The following is a 19791-nucleotide window of genomic DNA, read 5'->3' on the forward strand; positions in this document are numbered from 1 at the left end:
TTTATGAATATTCCAGTCTATTATGCGTTGCAAGTAGATGGCATTTCTATAGTTGACAAAGTCAGGTAATGCTAGTCCCCCTTTTGTTTGGGTGTGGTCATGATCTCAAAATAATATCCAATTTTTGAACAGGCTTATCCCTCCACTGGCCTAGACTCCTGAGCACATAGAGACTTCAAGACCTCCTTAAGTAAAACATCTTCTGAAGGACATCTCCCCATCTAAAGAAGATGACGATCCCTCCGAATCAGAAACTCCTAGATGACAAACCTGAAATAGAAGCACCAGTATGCAATCAACTCTTAGATGACAACCCAGATTACATAGATTTGCATTTGTGTTTACTAGATGGTGGCATAATTGCGATGGCCTCAGAAATAGCTGACATCAAATGATTCTTAAAATCTGGTGAGAAATCAGTAACAGCACCCTGAGTAACATAAAAAAAACAATGGACAAGTTTGAGATGTAGTAGTAGGATTAATTAAATGAGACCTTAAATCATATGTGAAATATCAGGTATAGTAAACTAAAAAGTGTCTGTAATCACATAGGTTAATAAGGGATGTCAGTGTGCCTAAACAATATATAAGCCACCAATAAACCCCTTATAAGATATTAGTGGATATTTGCTTCACCCCAAGGGTTCCACAAATTAGGGTGCTAAAGTGCGCTAATAACTAACCCACTATGCAAACACCTTTGCTTGTGGTTTAGTGTACCAATAACCCCTCTGGTACTTGATGTAACAAGGGAGAAGCACCAAAACGCTGCATGCAGCAGGAAAATCTGTAACTCCCTCCAAAAAGTTACTCTCAGCCTCCCAGACTGAATGCTATAACCAGCTCCTGAATACAGCCCCGAGTTGGGAGAGGAACATTAAGCGTGCTGGTGGAGAAAGGCAAAAATTTAAAGTAGCAGCAACAGGAAAAAATAGGGCACCTCCAACACACACAAAAAACATTAGGCAAACAGAAAATGTATCTCTCAAACAGTTTCCCAGTATAAGCACTGTTCCCACAGTAGACTACTATAATATCTGAACTAGAGGTCTAGGGTGTACAAACCTTCACCCAAAGTGTGCACAAACCTCTCCTTGTATATTATGCCTACAGAAAAAGAACTAAATTTAACTTGACAGCATCTGAAAGAGGTTTGATCTGGGATATTCAACATAATAAAGATATCGTTCTTAAACCCGCCGATAAAGGTGGGGCCTTAGTCATCATGAGTAGGGATAAATAAAAAGATGAAGTGATAAGCCAGCTAGGTGATCAATACAATTATGATAAAATCCCACTAAATACAACTTCAAGAATTCGACAAAAAAATAGGAAGATACTAGACGAGGCACTACTTATAGACAACACAGACACAGGCCAAATTCCTGATTAATGTAAATCCCATTATCCCTGTTTTTTTAATGTATTGCCAAAAATCTGCAAAAGTTTAGTAGATCCTCCAGGCCGCCCTATTGTGGCAGGTACAGACTCGAGTTTTCCACCACTGGCAATATTTTTAGATCAACTCATCAGACCATAACTTGGGTTCGAAAGTTCATTTTTAAAGGATAATTTTTTGGAAAGAATTGCATCTCAGTAATCCCCCCCAACAGTATCCTGGTAACCATGGACATCTCAAGTTTGAACACCTCCATCACTCATAATTTGGACATAGAAAGTATCTTCTATTACCTGGATAAGGATAGAATATATTCACAGAATTAAAGGAGGTTAATACAGGATCTATTTGAAGTGATACCATATGAAAATTATCTTCTGTTTGAAGACACCTTCTATGTCCAAAAGAAGGGTACCGCAATGGGCTCAAACATAGCCCCATCTTATGCAAACCTTTTCGTTGGGCAATTTGAGGAGGAGGTAGTATATATCGATGAGAGCTTCAGAAATTCAGCATTGTGCTGGTTTCGATATATTGATGATATTTTCCTAGTGTGGACAGGATTTATGGATGATTTACAAAATGTTGTTTCTAAATTGAATATAGTGAATGAACATCTCAAATTTACAATAGAATACAGCTATGAATGTGTGAGCTTCCTGGACACTATGGTTACTGTTATGGAAGGTTCCCTGCAATGTAATATCTTCTTAAAGAAGACAGATAGGAACATTATACTCTATTACGATAGCTTTCACCCACCAGCTATGATTAAAAGTCTGCCATTCAGTCAGTTATTATGGACAAAAAGGATAGTTGATGACCCGGTACTATGCCAACAGAGATTGGATGAAATGGCTAGTAAGTTTATTCTGAGAGGCTATCCACCAGAAATTATTTATGTGATCAAATGCCTATGTGGCCTGGCATATGTTGGCGAGACGACTCAATATGCAAAAGGTAGAGTACGCCAGCATAAAGCCCCGATTTGCCACCGAGTTTCTCACAATAAAAGCGAACTTCACTTTCAGATAGTGGATGGGGTACCCCCACTAAGATGTGGGGGTGATAGACAGAAGATTCTGTTTAAAAAGGAAGCACAGTGGATTAAGAGACTTAATACTTTGACACCCAAGGTATTAAACAGAGATATCTCTTGGGGTAATTTCCTATGAGATTGAAGGGCTGTGGAAGGATGGTTTCAGTTTCTCAATCTCTATGTAGGAACAAACAGTTAGCATAACAAACAATTGATTACCCTATATAGTGTACTTTGGATGACATTGTTTACCTTTAGGATTGGTGTGTATGTAGATGGAGTTTGTGTGAGCCAATAAAATCTGTTCTAGCATCTTAAATATTCAAACTCTGATATACCGAACATACTCCTTGAGAAAGGGCGGAGTCCCAAAACACACATCTGTGTGCCTGCGAAAAGAGACGCTGCTAATAAGTTTGGCGGTGCAGCTATGCTATAACGCTGACAACTCTAAGGACTGACTCAGAACCCTTTTGAGTATACCCGGAGCTGCATCAGGAGCTGTGGAGCAAGTGGGCATCAGTATAACTTCAACTGCAAGTATCGGATGTTGAATGTGAATAACATATGCCAAGGTGCAGTCTCTAATGTGGGACAAGCTGTTCAAGGGTGAGTGGAGTCATAGAACTTTCCCTGAATGTCCTGTTGAAAATAGAGTGTGCATGGGATCAGGTTACCACTCACCGCCACACATGCACGGTGTGACTAATCTGATGGTAACGTGCACGAACAATCTGACAGTAGAATACTCACACAGGCACAAAGGAATACTGTTTGTTGCATTAAGTTGGAAGTATATAAAGAAAATGATGGCATCCTTGGTTGTCTAATATATGGATGCATATATTCTGAACTTTTTAACAGGATCCACTTACGAGATACTTATTTTGCAACATTTGGATACAGCATCACCTCTGTATCTCTAGACTATCATTTGGTCTACAAGTTAAGTTATTATTGGTATAGGTGATGACAGTCATTCCTGCTAGGGACGCTTTGGGGGATTTCATTTTCATTTCCTTTTCTCTTTGTTCTTTTATTTTCCTTTTATTTAATTATATTCTGACTCAAGTATGTATGTAGTACTCTTACCACCAGACCTGTGTAAGCAATGCTTCAAGCTTAGTGCCAAAAGTAGCTTTCCCTTTAAAAGTAAGGGAGCCTACATTAAATTTAGACCCAGTGTCTGCCACCCAGGTCTTAAACACACAGCTACCACAGAATGTAACATTATAATGGAATTTAGATTCAGTAAATCCATTATCTCCTTCAATTTGGGATTGATTCAAGTATAATAGCTATTATGTTTAATTTGAACTCATGATTGAAAGATCTGCTTTATAAGTTCTCTGAATTGAGAAAAGTGAATCAGAAGCGTAACCAAATTGCAGCTGCAACCACCATCCAAGGAAACATTATTATTCTTTATTTAAGTCAGTAAAAGCACCACCTACAACAGGTTGGTCGTTCAAATTGAATTAAAATATACTTTCTTCATATTTGTAACTTACTGCCCATGCTTTACATTCCAAATGCACACTTTTCATAAACATATTCGGAAAACAATTTTAGCAAGTGAATCGGAAGCCTGTTTAGAAGAAAATAATTCCCTCTCTTAATAAAAATGAGTAGATAAAAGTTTCATACAAAAAACAATGTGTTAGTGCAAAAAGTATATGTCCAAAAAGTCAATTGAAGATTTAAGTGCCTACTCCAAATGTGCATATGTGATCCCAGGGATTACTTCTCAGTGGAAACAAATGCTGCAGTTGATCTCCAAGGGGCCTATTTAACAAAGGTCTGTCGGACCTGATCCGACAGTTCGGATTAGGCCTGACAGACCTCGCTGAATGCGGAGAGCAGTACGCTCTCCGTATTCAGCATTGCACCAGCAGCTCTTGTGAGCTGCTGGTGCCACGCCGCCCCCTGCAGATTCGCAGCCAATCGGCCGCCAGCAGGGGGGTGTCAATCAACCCGATCAGGTTGAATTGCGGCAATGTCTGTCCGCCTGCTCAGAGCAGGTGGACAGGTTATGGAGCAGCAGTCTTTAGACCGCTGCTTCATAACTGGTGTCTCTGGCGAGCCTGCAGGCTTGACAGAAACACGAGCCCTCAAGCTCCATCCGGAGCTTGATAAATGGGCCCCCAAGGGTTAACCTCAAATATAACTGCCAATTGTGAAGTCCTGTTGTATACTCACATGCTGCAGAGCTTCACATCAAGCTCTAGATATAAATGCAATGGGAGACTCCAGCAGGAGCAGATAGAAGTGAACGCAGATAAATGTTAAAACAATTTATTAAAACATGTGTTTAAAATCACAGGGGTTTACAGAGAACAACCACAACTAGAACATCCGTATATTGCACAGACTGTATATTGTAAACAATGTCTATGATTATGGTTTGCAGTTCAGAAGGTTGGACTCCTGTTGGAGTCTCCCATTGCATTTATATCTAGAGCTTGATGGGAAGCTCTGCAGCTTGTGAGTATACAACTTACATGTGAATTATCTCTGTAGTCTCACAGGACTTCACTTTTGGAAGCATTGATCTGTTTTATTTGAGGTTAACCCTTGGAGTTCAACTGCAGCATTTGTTTCCACTGAGAATTTATCCCTGTGATCACATATGCACATTTGGAGTAGGCACTTAATCTCCAATTGACTTTTTTGGACATATCCTTTTTGTACTACCACATTGTTTTTTATTTGATTTATTATTGTTTGTGTTTTAACAGGTAATACTTTTCTTTTTGTAGATAAAAGTTTCATACCTGCAACATGTAATGTCACTAGAAATTCCTCCTTCTTCTTTGTTGCCACATAGCAGTTGTATTTATTTTCATCACTCATTTGCAAGTTCTGTAGCTGGAGAGATGCATTGCCTTTGTTTACTTCACTGGCAAACATTGATGTTCTGTTTTTGTATCTGCTGCCCTGCGATGTCAGCTGGTCTTTCCCATCGTAGTAACTGTGCACATAATAATTGTCAGCAAGGTACCAGTAAATAATTTCATCCTCCCCAGGTGTAAATAAACATGGCAAAGTGATATCCTTAGACAGCTGACCCCAAACTATAGTTTCACCTGAAAAATATAAAGGTTAAATTAAATGAAATCCTGAATAACATTTTATGTTGAAATTATCTGGTACATACTTCAAGTGATTTTTTAAATCAAATCTTTTAATATAATCACAAGATTTTTCTGGTCTTAAAATACTTTCATTTTTATTTTATTGGGGTGAAACAGTGTAATGGCACTGTCAGGTTCCAGTACCGACATCTCTCTCAACTGCCAGGGAAATATGTTATGGCTCTACACAGGAAGCATGGGTATTCTTTAAGTAACTCCTACAGCCAGTAACTAACAGCACCCTCGGTAGATAAACATGCACTCAAGCAAGTATGCTGCTGGGGAAAAATCATCTAACAAGGTGCTTAAAAGAAACATTTAAAGGAACAATAAAGTAAAAAAAACATAATTTATGTAAGAACTTACCTGATAAATTCATTTCTTTCATATTAGCAAGAGTCCATGAGCTAGTGACGTATGGGATATACATTCCTACCAGGAGGGGCAAAGTTTCCCAAACCTCAAAATGCCTATAAATACACCCCTCACCACACCCACAAATCAGTTTAACGCATAGCCAAGAAGTGGGGTGATAAGAAAAAAATGCGAAAGCATAAAAAATAAGGAATTGGAATAATTGTGCTTTATACAAAAAAATTATAACCACCACAAAAAAGGGTGGGCCTCATGGACTCTTGCTAATATGAAAGAAATGAATTTATCAGGTAAGTTCTTACATAAATTATGTTTTCTTTCATGTAATTAGCAAGAGTCCATGAGCTAGTGACGTATGGGATAATGACTACCCAAGATGTGGATCTTCCACGCAAGAGTCACTAGAGAGGGAGGGATAAAATAAAGACAGCCAATTCCGCTGAAAATAATCCACACCCAAAATAAAGTTTAAATCTTATAATGAAAAAAACTGAAAATATAAGCAGAAGAATCAAACTGAAACAGCTGCCTGAAGTACTTTTCTACCAAAAACTGCTTCAGAAGAAGAAAACACATCAAAATGGTAGAATTTAGTAAAGATATGCAAAGAAGACCAAGTTGCTGCTTTGCAAATCTGATCAACCGAAGCTTCATTCCTAAACGCCCAGGAAGTAGAAACTGACCTAGTAGAATGAGCTGTAATCCTTTGAGGTGGAGTTTTACCCGACTCGACATAAGCATGATGAATTAAAGATTTCAACCAAGATGCCAAAGAAATGGCAGAGGCCTTCTGACCTTTCCTAGAACCGGAAAAGATAACAAATAGACTAGAAGTCTTTCGGAAAGACTTAGTAGCTTCAACATAATATTTCAAAGCTCTAACTACATCCAAAGAATGCAATGATCTCTCCTTAGAATTCTTAGGATTAGGACATAATGAAGGAACCACAATTTCTCTACTAATGTAGTTAGAATTCACAACCTTAGGTAAAAATTCAAAAGAAGTTCGCAACACCGCCTTATCCTGATGAAAAATCAGAAAAGGAGACTCACAAGAAAGAGCAGATAATTCAGAAACTCTTCTAGCAGAAGAGATGGCCAAAAGAAACAAAACTTTCCAAGAAAGTAATTTAATGTCCAATGAATGCATAGGTTCAAACGGAGGAGCTTGAAGAGCCCCCAGAACCAAATTCAAACTCCAAGGAGGAGAAATTGACTTAATGACAGGTTTTATACGAACCAAAGCTTGTACAAAACAATGAATATCAGGAAGATTAGCAATCTTTCTGTGAAAAAGAACAGAAAGAGCAGAGATTTGTCCTTTCAAGGAACTTGCAGACAAACCTTCATCCAAACCATCCTGAAGAAACTGTAAAATTCTCGGAATTCTAAAAGAATGCCAGGAAAAATGATGAGAAAGACACCAAGAAATGTAAGTCTTCCAGACTCTATAATATATCTTCCTAGATACAGATTTACGAGCCTGTAACATAGTATTAATCACAGAGTCAGAGAAACCTCTTTGACTAAGAATCAAGCATTCAATCTCCATACCTTTAAATTTAAGGATTTGAGATCCTGATGGAAAAAAAGGACCTTGCGACAGAAGGTCTGGTCTTAACGGAAGAGTCCACGGTTAGCAAGAGGCCATCCGGACAAGATCTGCATACCAAAACCTGTGAGGCCATGCTGGAGCCACCAGCAGAACAAACGAGCATTCCTTCAGAATCTTGGAGATTACTCTTGGAAGAAGAACTAGAGGCGGGAAGATATAGGCAGGATGATACTTCCAAGGAAGTGACAATGCATCCACTGCTTCCGCTTGAGGATCCCTGGATCTGGACAGATACCTGGGAAGTTTCTTGTTTAGATGAGAGGCCATCAGATCTATTTCTGGAAGTCCCCACATTTGAACAATCTGAAGAAATACCTCTGGGTGAAGAGACCATTCGCCCGGATGTAACGTTTGGCGACTGAGATAATCCGCTTCCCAATTGTCTATACCTGGGATATGAACCGCAGAAACTAGACAGGAGCTGGATTCCGCCCAAACCAGTATTCGAGATACTTCTTTCATAGCCAGAGGACTGTGAGTCCCTCCTTGATGATTGATGTATGCCACAGTTGTGACATTGTCTGTCTGAAAACAAATGAACGATTCTCTCATTAGAAGAGGCCAAGACTGAAGAGCTCTGAAAATTGCACGGAGTTCCAAAATATTGATTGGTAATCTCACCTCCTGAGATTCCCAAACCCCTTGTGCTGTCAGAGACCCCCAAACAGCTCACCAACCTGTCAGACTTGCATCTGTTGAGATCACAGTCCAGGTTGGAAGAACAAAAGAAGCCCCCTGAACTAAACGATGGTGGTCTGTCCATTACGTCAGAGAGTGTCGAACAATCGGTTTTAAAGATATTAATTGAGATATCTTTGTATAATCCCTGCACCACTGGTTCAGCATACAGAGCTGAAGAGGTCGCATGTGAAAACGAGCAAAGGGGATCGCGTCCAATTCAGCAGTCATAAGACCTAGAATTTCCATGCATAAGGCTACCGAAGGGAAAGATTTAAACTGAAGGTTTCGATAAGCTGAAACCAAATTCAGACGCCTCTTGTCCGTCAGGGACAGAATCAAGAACACTGAATCTATCAGGAAACCTAAAAAGGTTACCCTTGTCTGAGGAATCAAACGAACCTTTTGGTAAATTGATCCTCCAACCATGATCTTGAAGAAACAACACTTATAAAAGACTGGAAAGGTTCTTTCTAGTGAAAATGAGCAAAGGGAATTGAATCCAATGCTGTGGCCATAAGACCTAAAACTTCTATGCATAAATAGCAACTGAAGGAAATAATAGAGACTAAAGGTACCGATAGACGGAACCCAATAACATTATCCCTTGTCTGATAGAGACAAGGACAGTGACACAAACTATCTGTAAACCTAAAAAAGGTGACCCTTGTGTGAGGAATCAAGTGCTTTTGAAAAGAAGATCCTCTAACTATGTCCTGAAGAGTAAGTGAATCATATGAGATTCCGCATCCTCAGAAAATAATCTGAATGAAAACAGAAAAATGAAAATATGCATTTATTGTATCTAATGAAAACAAATAATGCTATCAATGATCATAAAAAGGCAAAATAGTTTGAATAAAACTCCAAAACCCGGTTCCTCAAAAGGAACTGGAAGAAATATCCCAGAAGATTCCAGGTCTGAGCAGCGCTTGAACCCCATGGGTGCCCAGCCATGCTTCAACAGTACCCAAAATATATAGGACAGAAACACAGTTAAAGAAAGTGTTAGCCTTACTGGAATAAATTCAAAGAAATTTAGACAAAATAAATTTCAAAGAAGCCTTAACCTGCCCCTTACCAGCCAAGCTGGAATACGGCACGTACATCGCAAAATTAGGGAGCTGATTTCGAACTCCAATTATAGACATGTTACTTGGGAAAGAACTCAGGAATTCGTTCCTTAATAAGAACAACCAAACCAGTATAAGCTTAAAGTTTTAGTCTTAGAACTCAACCTTGAAGCCCAGAGTAACAGTTAAGAATTGAATCCAATTATAAAACAAATAATTGATTATCTTAGAACAAAAGAAATATTGATTTTTTTTTTTTTTTTTTTTAAATCACAAAATTCTTCTAGCTAAAAAAGCTAAAGACATAGATTAACCCTCATTTGCGATAAAATGAAGACACAAATGAAATTATTAGCATGACAGTCCAGTTTAAAGGACCAGCCAAAACAGTGGACTTGCATAATCAATAAATGCAAAACAACAAGACAAATGCAACAGCACCTAGTCTAGTAAATGTTGTCCCTTTAACAATGCTAAAATAAATCATAATCTGATACGTGATCTTAAAGTAAACAGAGAAAATGAAGCAATTGCAATATCCAAATAAATCACAGGACCAAAAAAAGTACCTGAAACTAAATAATTTTCCATAAATAAGATACAACTATCTAAAGGAAAATAAATACTATTTTGCTATAGAAACAATAGCATAATTAGTAGAATTAGAGATAGCCCCAATAAATTGGAGAACCCTCCAAATTGAGTTTAACTGCTGGCAAAGAATATAGTTTTAAACCTTTGAAGAAGGAATAAAAGAAAATTCTCAACCTATTCCATTCCCTAGTATAGGGAAATGGAAAGAAAACTTCTGAAAACACAGAAGAAATAAATAGGCAGAAATAATGTCAGCTAGTCTTAAAGAACTAGTTACCTTAATATCCAAAATAATCAACACCTTTTCAACAAAAAACAAATGTACTTTAATAATAGAAAAATAAAAAAGTAGATTTGTTAGTGTCAATATCTTGATGAAGAAAATTTCTGAAAGAGAAAAAAACATCATCAAAGAGGATAATCAGTATGTTGTTGGTCATTTGAAACTTCAATAAAAAAGAAGTGATAAAGACCTAAAAATTTTATTAGAAGGCACGAAGTCAGACAAAGCCTTTAACATAGAATCAGAAAAATATTTCTTATAAGTCTTCTAAATATTTCTTGTAAGAAAAGAAAATATATAAAGCATAAATACTAAAGGATTCCGCATGTAAAAGTATAAAATAATAACTTATTACAAACCATAGCTAAAGATAAACATTTATAACATTTAAAATAAATGAACTTAGCTTTGGTAGAACTCAAACTCAGTTAAGCGTTTTTCCAGAAGTGGCTTCTGATTCAGAGTCCATCTGAGACATCTTGCAATATGTAATAGAAAAAACAACATATAAAGCAAAATTGATCAAATTCCTTAAATGACAGTTTCAGGAATGGAAAAAAATGCCAATGAACAAGCTTCTAGCAACCAGAAGCAATAAATAATGAGACTTAAATATTGTGGAGACAACAATGACGCTCAAAAGCATCCGGTAACGCCGACATTTTTTGGCGCAAAAACGTCAAAAAAATGACGCAACTTCCGGCGACACGTATGAATTACAAGAAAATTTTTGCGCCAAGAAAGTCCGCGCCAAGAATGACGCAATAAAATGAAGCATTTTCAGCCCCCGCGAGCCTAACAGCCCACAGGAAAAAAAGTCAAATTTTAAGGTAAGAAAAAATTGATTATTCATATGCATCATCCCAAATATGAAACTGACTGTCTGAAAATAAGGAACGTTGAACATCCTGAATCAAGGCAAATAAATGTTTAAACACATATATTTAGAACTTTATATAAAAGTGCCCAACCATAGCTTAGAGTGTCACAGAAAATAAGACTTACTTACCCCAGGATACTCATCTACATGTAGTAGAAAGCCAAACCAGTACTGAAACGAGAATCAGTAGAGGTAATGGTATATATAAGAGTATATCGTCGATCTGAAAAGGGAGGTAAGAGATGAATCTCTACGACCGATAACACAGAACCTATGAAATAGACCCCGTAGAAGGAGATCATTGAATTCAAATAGGCAATACTCTCTTCACATCCCTCTGACATTCACTGCACGCTGAGAGGAAAACCGGGCTCCAACCTGCTGCGGAGCGCATATCAATGTAGAATCTAGCACAAACTTACTTCACCACCTCCACAGGAGGCAAAGTTTGTAAAACTGATTTGTGGGTGTGGTGAGGGGTGTATTTATAGGCATTTTGAGGTTTGGGAAACTTTGCCCCTCCTGGTAGGAATGTATATCCCATACGTCACTAGCTCATGGACTCTTGCTAATTACATGAAAGAAATACATGTTCATGATTCATATAGAGCTTCCTAAAGTGGGTGGTACTGCCCTCTGGGGGGCGGAGGGATTACTGACTGGGGAACCGATAGGCATGAGAGATCGATGGGGCACTGGGATTATCATAGGGGGCACTAGTAGGTAAAGAGTAGAAGAGGATGCTAGTGGGAGCAGTGTGCACTGCACAGCACTTTGATAGTAGAATAAATTTCCTATAAAGTTTATTGGTGCTGTTATACAAGTCTGCTCCAAGCAAAGAAACTAATACCAGATTTCTAAATGTGGTAATTTAAGACTTGTACTAAATAACATAAAACCAGACACTGAGAAATTGATATCATCTCATCAAGCCCATCCATCACATTAACATATTTTTGAATCCACAATATATCCAGCACCAAAGACACAGAACCGTGTGCAAGCTGAAAAGGGGCTACTGCAAAACCCCACTGTATACAATGAAAACAAGGTAACAGCCGCACCACATGAAACTTTCAAATACTTTATTCCATGTTTAGAATAGGAGCAGGTATAAGGTAAAAGGAACAGCGTTTCGGGCTATATACCCTTAATCATGAACATGATTAAGGGTGTATTGCCTGAAACGTTCCTTGTAGCTGCTCCTATTCTTAACATGGAATAAAGGATTAGAAAGTTCCAAGTGATGCTGCTGTTACCTTGTTTTCATTAACATATTTTTGAATAGTGAATTGATTACTAAGGGCTAGAATACGAGTGGAGCGCAAACATTTGCGCTGGAGCGATAAGGGGTTTATCACAAGGGTTTGCACTCATCTGGCTTACCGATTGCATTATGAGTTAAAAGTAAATGCGATCATGTGAGCGCAATCGCGATTTACGCTAAAATGATTACTATGACTTCAGAGCTCTGGTTAACTGTTTTGCGAAACATAAAAGTTGCACAAAACACATCAAAATGCATTACAAAGTACAGTTACACTCATATAACACCATCTAATAAAAATGTATTCAATAAGAATATTGCACACAAAAGTTATAAAGGCTCAAAGATATGAGATCTCAGGTGGCAGAAAAAAGGCAGGCAAATGGCTTTAACATTGAGATACATTTCTAAAGATGTACATGTATGTAAATATATATATATATATACATATATACACATATAAACACATAAATACACATGTATACATATATAAACATATATAGAAATGCTTTGGAGCCCTTTCCTATTTTGTAGATGAAAACATTTAAAACCATATTTATGCAATATTCTTTTTTATAAAGGTTTTAAATATGTATTTACTGTAAATATTTGACATTCCAATGTTCTGCACATAGCATAAATATATATATATATATATATATACACCTATATTTAATCATGTATGTATATATGTGTGTGTATATATATATATATTTGGCATTGGAGATCAGCCTACCTGTATTGCACCTGGAGGTGCTTTTTTATGCTGTAAGTATGACCTTAATATTACACTCTGCTCACTCCAAACTGTACTAGGCTAGGGTGGTTCCTTATTATCTTCATACAGGAACCGACTGTGAGTGTTCTGCAAACACTTTGACCTGTGCAGCTGCTTACCTTTGTACAATGAGCTGAACTACTGAGAAGTTCCAGCCTGCTCTGCTAGCACCGTTGGGTGCATCACACTTGTGAGTTGCCATTTGTTATACTTGCATCATTACCTGTTACAGTGGTACTAGACCATTTGGGCGCCTCTGTTTCTTTCCTTTTATTGTACCAAAATACCATCAGATATATGTAGAAATATATGTTTATGAACAAATAGAACATATTCTTGTATGTGAAGAAAACTGGAATGTGAAATATTCGTATTTTCATGTCGGGTTATTGCAATAGAGAATATGGGGCCGAATTATCAAGCTTGCCGGAAACAGAAGTTATACAGGGAGTGCAGAATTATTAGGCAAGTTGTATTTTTGAGGATTAATTTTATTATTGAACAACAACCATGTTCTCAATGAACCCAAAAAACTCATTAATATCAAAGCTGAATATTTTTGGAAGTAGTTTTTAGTTTGTTTTTAGTTTTAGCTATTTTAGGGGGATATCTGTGTGTGCAGGTGACTATTACTGTGCATAATTATTAGGCAACTTAACAAAAAACAAATATATACCCATTTCAATTATTTATTTTTACCAGTGAAACCAATATAACATCTCAACATTCACAAATATACATTTCTGTCATTCAAAAACAAAACAAAAACAAATCAGTGACCAATATAGCCACCTTTCTTTGCAAGGACACTCAAAAGCCTGCCATCCATGGATTCTGTCAGTGTTTTGATCTGTTCACCATCAACATTGCGTGCAGCAGCAACCACAGCCTCCCAGACACTGTTCAGAGAGGTGTACTGTTTTCCCTCCTTGTAAATCTCACATTTGATGATGGACCACAGGTTCTCAATGGGGTTCAGATCAGGTGAACAAGGAGGCCATGTCATTAGATTTTCTTCTTTTATACCCTTTCTTGCCAGCCACGCTGAGGAGTACTTGGACGCGTGTGATGGAGCATTGTCCTGCATGAAAATCATGTTTTTCTTGAAGGATGCAGACTTCTTCCTGTACCACTGCTTGAAGAAGGTGTCTTCCAGAAACTGGCAGTAGGACTGGGAGTTGAGCTTGACTCCATCCTCAACCCGAAAAGGCCCCACAAGCTCATCTTTGATGATACCAGCCCAAACCAGTACCCCACCTCCACCTTGCTGGCGTCTGAGTCGGACTGGAGCTCTCTGCCCTTTACCAATCCAGCCACGGGCCCATCCATCTGGCCCATCAAGACTCACTCTCATTTCATCAGTCCATAAAACCTTAGAAAAATCAGTCTTGAGATATTTCTTGGCCCAGTCTTGGCGTTTCAGCTTGTGTGTCTTGTTCAGTGGTGGTCGTCTTTCAGCCTTTCTTACCTTGGCTATGTCTCTGAGTATTGCACACCTTGTGCTTTTGGGCACTCCAGTGATGTTGCAGCTCTGAAATATGGCCAAACTGGTGGCAAGTGGCATCTTGGCAGCTGCACGCTTGACTTTTCTCAGTTCATGGGCAGTTATTTTGCGCCTTGGTTTTTCCACACGCTTCTTGCGACCCTGTTTACTATTTTGAATGAAACGCTTGATTGTTCGATGATCACGCTTCAGAAGCTTTGCAATTTTAAGAGTGCTGCATCCCTCTGCAAGATATCTCACTATTTTTTACTTTCCTGAGCCTGTCAAGTCCTTCTTTTGACCCATTTTGCCAAAGGAAAGGAAGTTGCCTAATAATTATGCACACCTGATATAGGGTGTTGATGTCATTAGACCACACCCCTTCTCATTACAGAGATGCACATCACCTAATATGCTTAATTGGTAGTAGGCTTTCAAGCCTATACAGCTTGGAGTAAGACAACATGCATAAAGAGGATGATGTGGTCAAAATACTCATTTGCCTAATAATTCTGCACTCCCTGTAAAGCAGCAGTCTAAAAACCGCTGCTCCATAACTTGTCTGCCTGCTCTAAAGCGGCGGACAGAAATCAACCCAAACGGACAGAAATCAACCCAACCCAGGGCAGTGGCGTCACTAGGGGGGGGCGGGGGGGGCGGCCCGCACCCGGGTGACACCATAAAGGGGGGTGACACCACCACCAGCCTGTGTTAGTAATAGTATTTGATTTTGATTGTATTTCTTTGTAAATGTTATGTTACTGTTTTCTGTTTAACTTTTTATTTCTGAGTAAGTGATTCTTGTGTGGCGTTGTTCGTATTACTTAACTTAACTTCTTTTTTAATTAATGTAATATGGGGGGGGGGGGGGTCCGACTCCGTCCGTCCGTGTGAGTGACCCAACCAACGTATGCAGCCACAGACAGACAGTCACGTTCCAATCCTCAGCAATGTCTGGCTGCTGCTGACACACAGTCACAGTGACTCACATGCAGCACCACCCAGTAGGAACGTGACCGGAGATGAACAGGGCGCAGGCAGGGAGCAAATAGTCACAACACTAGTGACTGCGCATGCGCAGGACTCAGGAGGAAGACGACGTCACTATAGAGAGAGCGGGAGCAGCCGAGAGCGGGACGACGTGCTGCGACACAACTGTAGGCAGCAGGCAGGCTGGTAGGGCGGCAGCAAGCGCCAAGTGCCAAGTGAAAGTGAACCACCACCACCCACGTGAATTTGAAGTAACTAGGGTAAGTCACTGTCTGTCACTGTCAGTGTGTGTCTGTGTCATCATTCATGATCTCAGTCAGTGCTGTGTGCGGGGGTGTCAGATCATGTCCATGTCGGTGTGTACTGTCTGTGACTGACAGTCTGACAGTGATCATCATCTTGATCTTCTTCTATTTCTTAATTAGTAATACTAATCTGTCTGATCTATTCTGAGATCAGGTGAGGGTGGGGAGGTGGGTGGTCTGGTGACTGGTCTGGTCACTGGTGGTCTACACGGTATGATACACACCACTGAGTACTAGTACTAGTAATCAGTCAGTAGTAAGCCTGGCCAAAAAGTCACACAATCGATTGAAATTCATTCATATAATTATTTACAATTGCTTTATTGCTTACAACAATGTGATTGTGATTTGTGTATTCATTATCATTTTCTTTTGGGCAAGCAAGCCTTTAAAATGTAAATATTACTATGATCACATTGCTTGAAAGTTTCAGTAAGTAAGTGTAAGGCTGGCCCTTTAATCTTATCAAATAATTGTTTTGTTATCAATAATCCTTCCTGGGAAAGGCATTTAACCAGTCAGTAAAAAAGAAATCTCTCTCCCCAGAGGCACTGAATTGTGTTTCTGTCATTAGGTTCAAGGTTGCATTGCACTTCTAGAGGATTTTAAAAAACCTCTGGAAGTGCAATGCAACCTCCAGGAAGGATTATTGATTTGATGCTTATTATCATATTCAAATAAATAAAAGTAAGATTTATAGCATCAAAGACCTCTGGTGTTAATACTAAACTAATTATTTATTTGCTGTTCTTAATGTTTGTAAATGCAATTAATTACAAAATACAGATGGATGATTAAAGGGACAGTTTACTCAAAAATTTTCTCCCCTTTAATTTGTTCCCAATGATCCACTTTACCTGCTGGAGTGTATTAAATTGTTTACAAGTAGCTCCTTTACCCTTATATTTGCATTTGAAATAGTTGATTTAGCATGTGGTATCCCTACCTATGCTGAAAGTTTGTGGTCCAAGCTATACTAGATAAGCTTTGTAAACACAGCAAGTAGAAGAAACTTCACTCCCAGTGGGATATAGCAGAGATAATGTAATCTAGATATTCTCAGTAGCATCTGATTGGTGGCTGCACATAGATGCCTCATGTGATTGGCTCACCCGTGTTCATTGCTATTTCTTTAACAAAGGATAACTAAAGAATGATGCAAATTAGATAATGGAAGTAAATTGGAATGTTGTTTAAAATTGTATTCTCTGTCTGAATTATGAAAGAATTTTTTTGGTTTTAATGTCCCTTTAAGGGAAAACAATTTGACAGTATACTGTCCCTTTAAATGAACGTAAGTTCCATCTTATCAGTTTTTCTTTTATGGATAATAGATTTCACTTCTAAAGGGGTAAATAGATTAAATGTGAGGGCAGTAGGATCAGGGTGAGAGGGCCCTGATCTCACTGCCCTCAGCTAGCTTTACTGCTTTATGCTGCATATAAATATTGCCTTACAGTATTTGTCCCTAGTAAGACATGCATAAAGTAATATTATTATATTACTATGCATCATGCATGCCTGCCGCCATGTAGAGTCTTAGTAGAGATCAGACAAATGCTGTAAGGCTGGAATCTGTGTTGCAAAAATGCCTGGCTGGAATATACAAAATGTTCAAAAAGCATTATGGTGTTGTTTCTGGTATTTGCTAATTGCTTGGGCTTTATTTGTCATTTGATTTGGCTGTAGTCTGTAGAAGCTAACATACCATTTAAAATGTGTATGATTTGGAAATGGTTTATTAGAGGGCAGCGGCTATATAATCATGTATTGCAAGTGCAACACATACATTTTTCACATCTTAATCTGTTTGGTTCTATGTATTAGACTACCACCATGGATATCATTGCACTTAGATTTGAAATATAGATTTCAGAATGACATTCTTACCATCTGCTTTTTTTTCTGTTTAGAGTATTAAAATATTATTTTTTTTTTTAATCCCTGTATCACTGTTTTCTTTCTTTTCCGTTCCCCCCATTATTTTTCCTTATTAATAACCTGTATTTTATATTTCTTTCCTTTTCTGACTATAACTGGTACAAAAAAAAGCCACAAAAACTCAGAATGATAGTTTATATTTTGTGAATGCTTCTACAGTCGTTAATGATATCCAGGAACATTAACATTTCCTAAAATATTTAGTGAGGCTATCATTAAATACTGTACAAGCAGTCATTCACAAAATATAAACTTTCAGACTTTTTGTGGCCTTTTGTGCTGCAGTCTTTTTTGTGCTGCAAACTTAGGCATACATGCATATTAAATGCAGCATATGTGACTAGTGAATTTTTGTTTTTTTAACTTGAAATAAATAATGTAAGCAATACAGGCCTGTAATATATTACTGCACTCAGTCGGAACATTCTTAAAATGTCATCAAATATTTCGTGAGGCTAAGTGCAAAATTATTACAGGCCTGTATTGCTCACATTACCAACCTACCTAGCTTCACACAGCTGTCACTTGTATTGTATGAGAAGTAGATGCCTGCAATATTATTATATTACAGCCAGACCTGACTGCAGTGCTTGAGTGATTGCTTGTACATGATCTGTATACATACACTTAATACCATCTGTGATTTAAAGAGAAATCTACTACACCACTGACACCAGTCTTTTAGGTGTTCCTAAACAGCACAGCAAAGTAACAGCACTAGTTCCTGCATGTGTCATGTTCTTTCTGCAGACATGCTGCATTTTCTATGATGACATCTTGGATAAGATCACAGCATGTTCTGAATAGTGTGTGTTGTTTTTTTTTCTAAATGCATCTTAAAAGAATATGAGGATGTATTTTGGTAATGAATGTTCTTGTGGTAAATAAAGCAACTTTTAATGCTTTATTTATGCTTGTGGAATTTTGGGAGTTGTCCTTATCAGCCAGTGATGAATTGAGTTGCATACAAGCAAGACTTTTCTGTTAGTTTCTCCAGCTTTCTTGTTATGCTCGTATGTTTTCTGTTCAATTTATCTTGTGCTTATCCAAGTGGTGAAACCCTGCTTCTCTGGAATGCAATAAAACTGATGTTCCTTTTATATGTGGCCATTGGGCTAATTATCATAATTATGGGTCTATAGTACTGGTTTCAAACGTGTCCTCATGCCACCCTAACAAGCCAGATTTTCAGGATATCTGAACTAGAGCACAGGTGAAATAATAAGCTGATTACAATTATTTTACATGCTCTCACCCAAGGTAATCCTAAAAATCTGGCCTGTAAGGGAGGCCTGAGCACTGAGGTTATGTTTCATTAACCAGTGGTCTATATAGGTGTAAACATGATATCACTATTGCATTTGTTTAGACGTTTTGGTGAATTCCTAGGAAAACATATATACCATGTCCTTACATCCAAACCCTGACAGAGATATGAAAGTATGAAACCCATTTTTTTTTTCTTTTAAGGTTCAGATAAAGTATATAAATTTAAAAAACTTTGCCATGTGCTTCTATTATGTCATTTGCTTTGTTGTCTTCATATTTTCTATTGAATCGCTACTCGCTAGTATACCTAGATAGGCTTAATAGCAGCAATGCACTATTGGGAGCTAGCTGCTGATTGGTGGCTGCACATATCCCTCCAGCTCCCAGTAGTGCTTTGTTGCTCTTTCAACAAAGGAAGGATAGATACCAAAAAATAATAGGCCAATGAGTGATTTGGACTTCTCAAGACTATCCTGAAGCCTTGAGAGCCCACCTTGATTCACCTTGGGCTTGGTGCACAAAGCAGTTGACATTTAAAAAGATTGTAGAACATCAATGAAAAAGCCATTTTGTTTGCTTTAATAGGATATATTTCATTATTATTGCAGGAATATTCTATCATGCCACATGGAGTGCATAAATCAAAGAGGCCAAGTGGATGCCAGCAAAGAAAAGCAAAAGAGGCA

At 38.1% G+C, this 19791-nt stretch overlaps 1 protein-coding gene across 1 annotated transcript in view; it reads right to left on the minus strand.

Moving 5' to 3' along the window:
- HHLA2 (HERV-H LTR-associating 2) overlaps positions 1–19791 on the minus strand; it is a 190247-nt gene that overhangs the window by 76324 nt on the left and 94132 nt on the right. Inside the window, exon 3 of the mRNA XM_053707539.1 lies at positions 5215–5526. Within this exon, the coding sequence (XP_053563514.1) occupies positions 5215–5526 (312 nt within the window). The remainder of the gene's footprint in view (positions 1–5214; positions 5527–19791) is intronic.

The sequence above is a fragment of the Bombina bombina genome, chromosome 3, assembly GCF_027579735.1.
Source record: "Bombina bombina isolate aBomBom1 chromosome 3, aBomBom1.pri, whole genome shotgun sequence".
Taxonomy (NCBI): domain Eukaryota; kingdom Metazoa; phylum Chordata; class Amphibia; order Anura; family Bombinatoridae; genus Bombina; species Bombina bombina.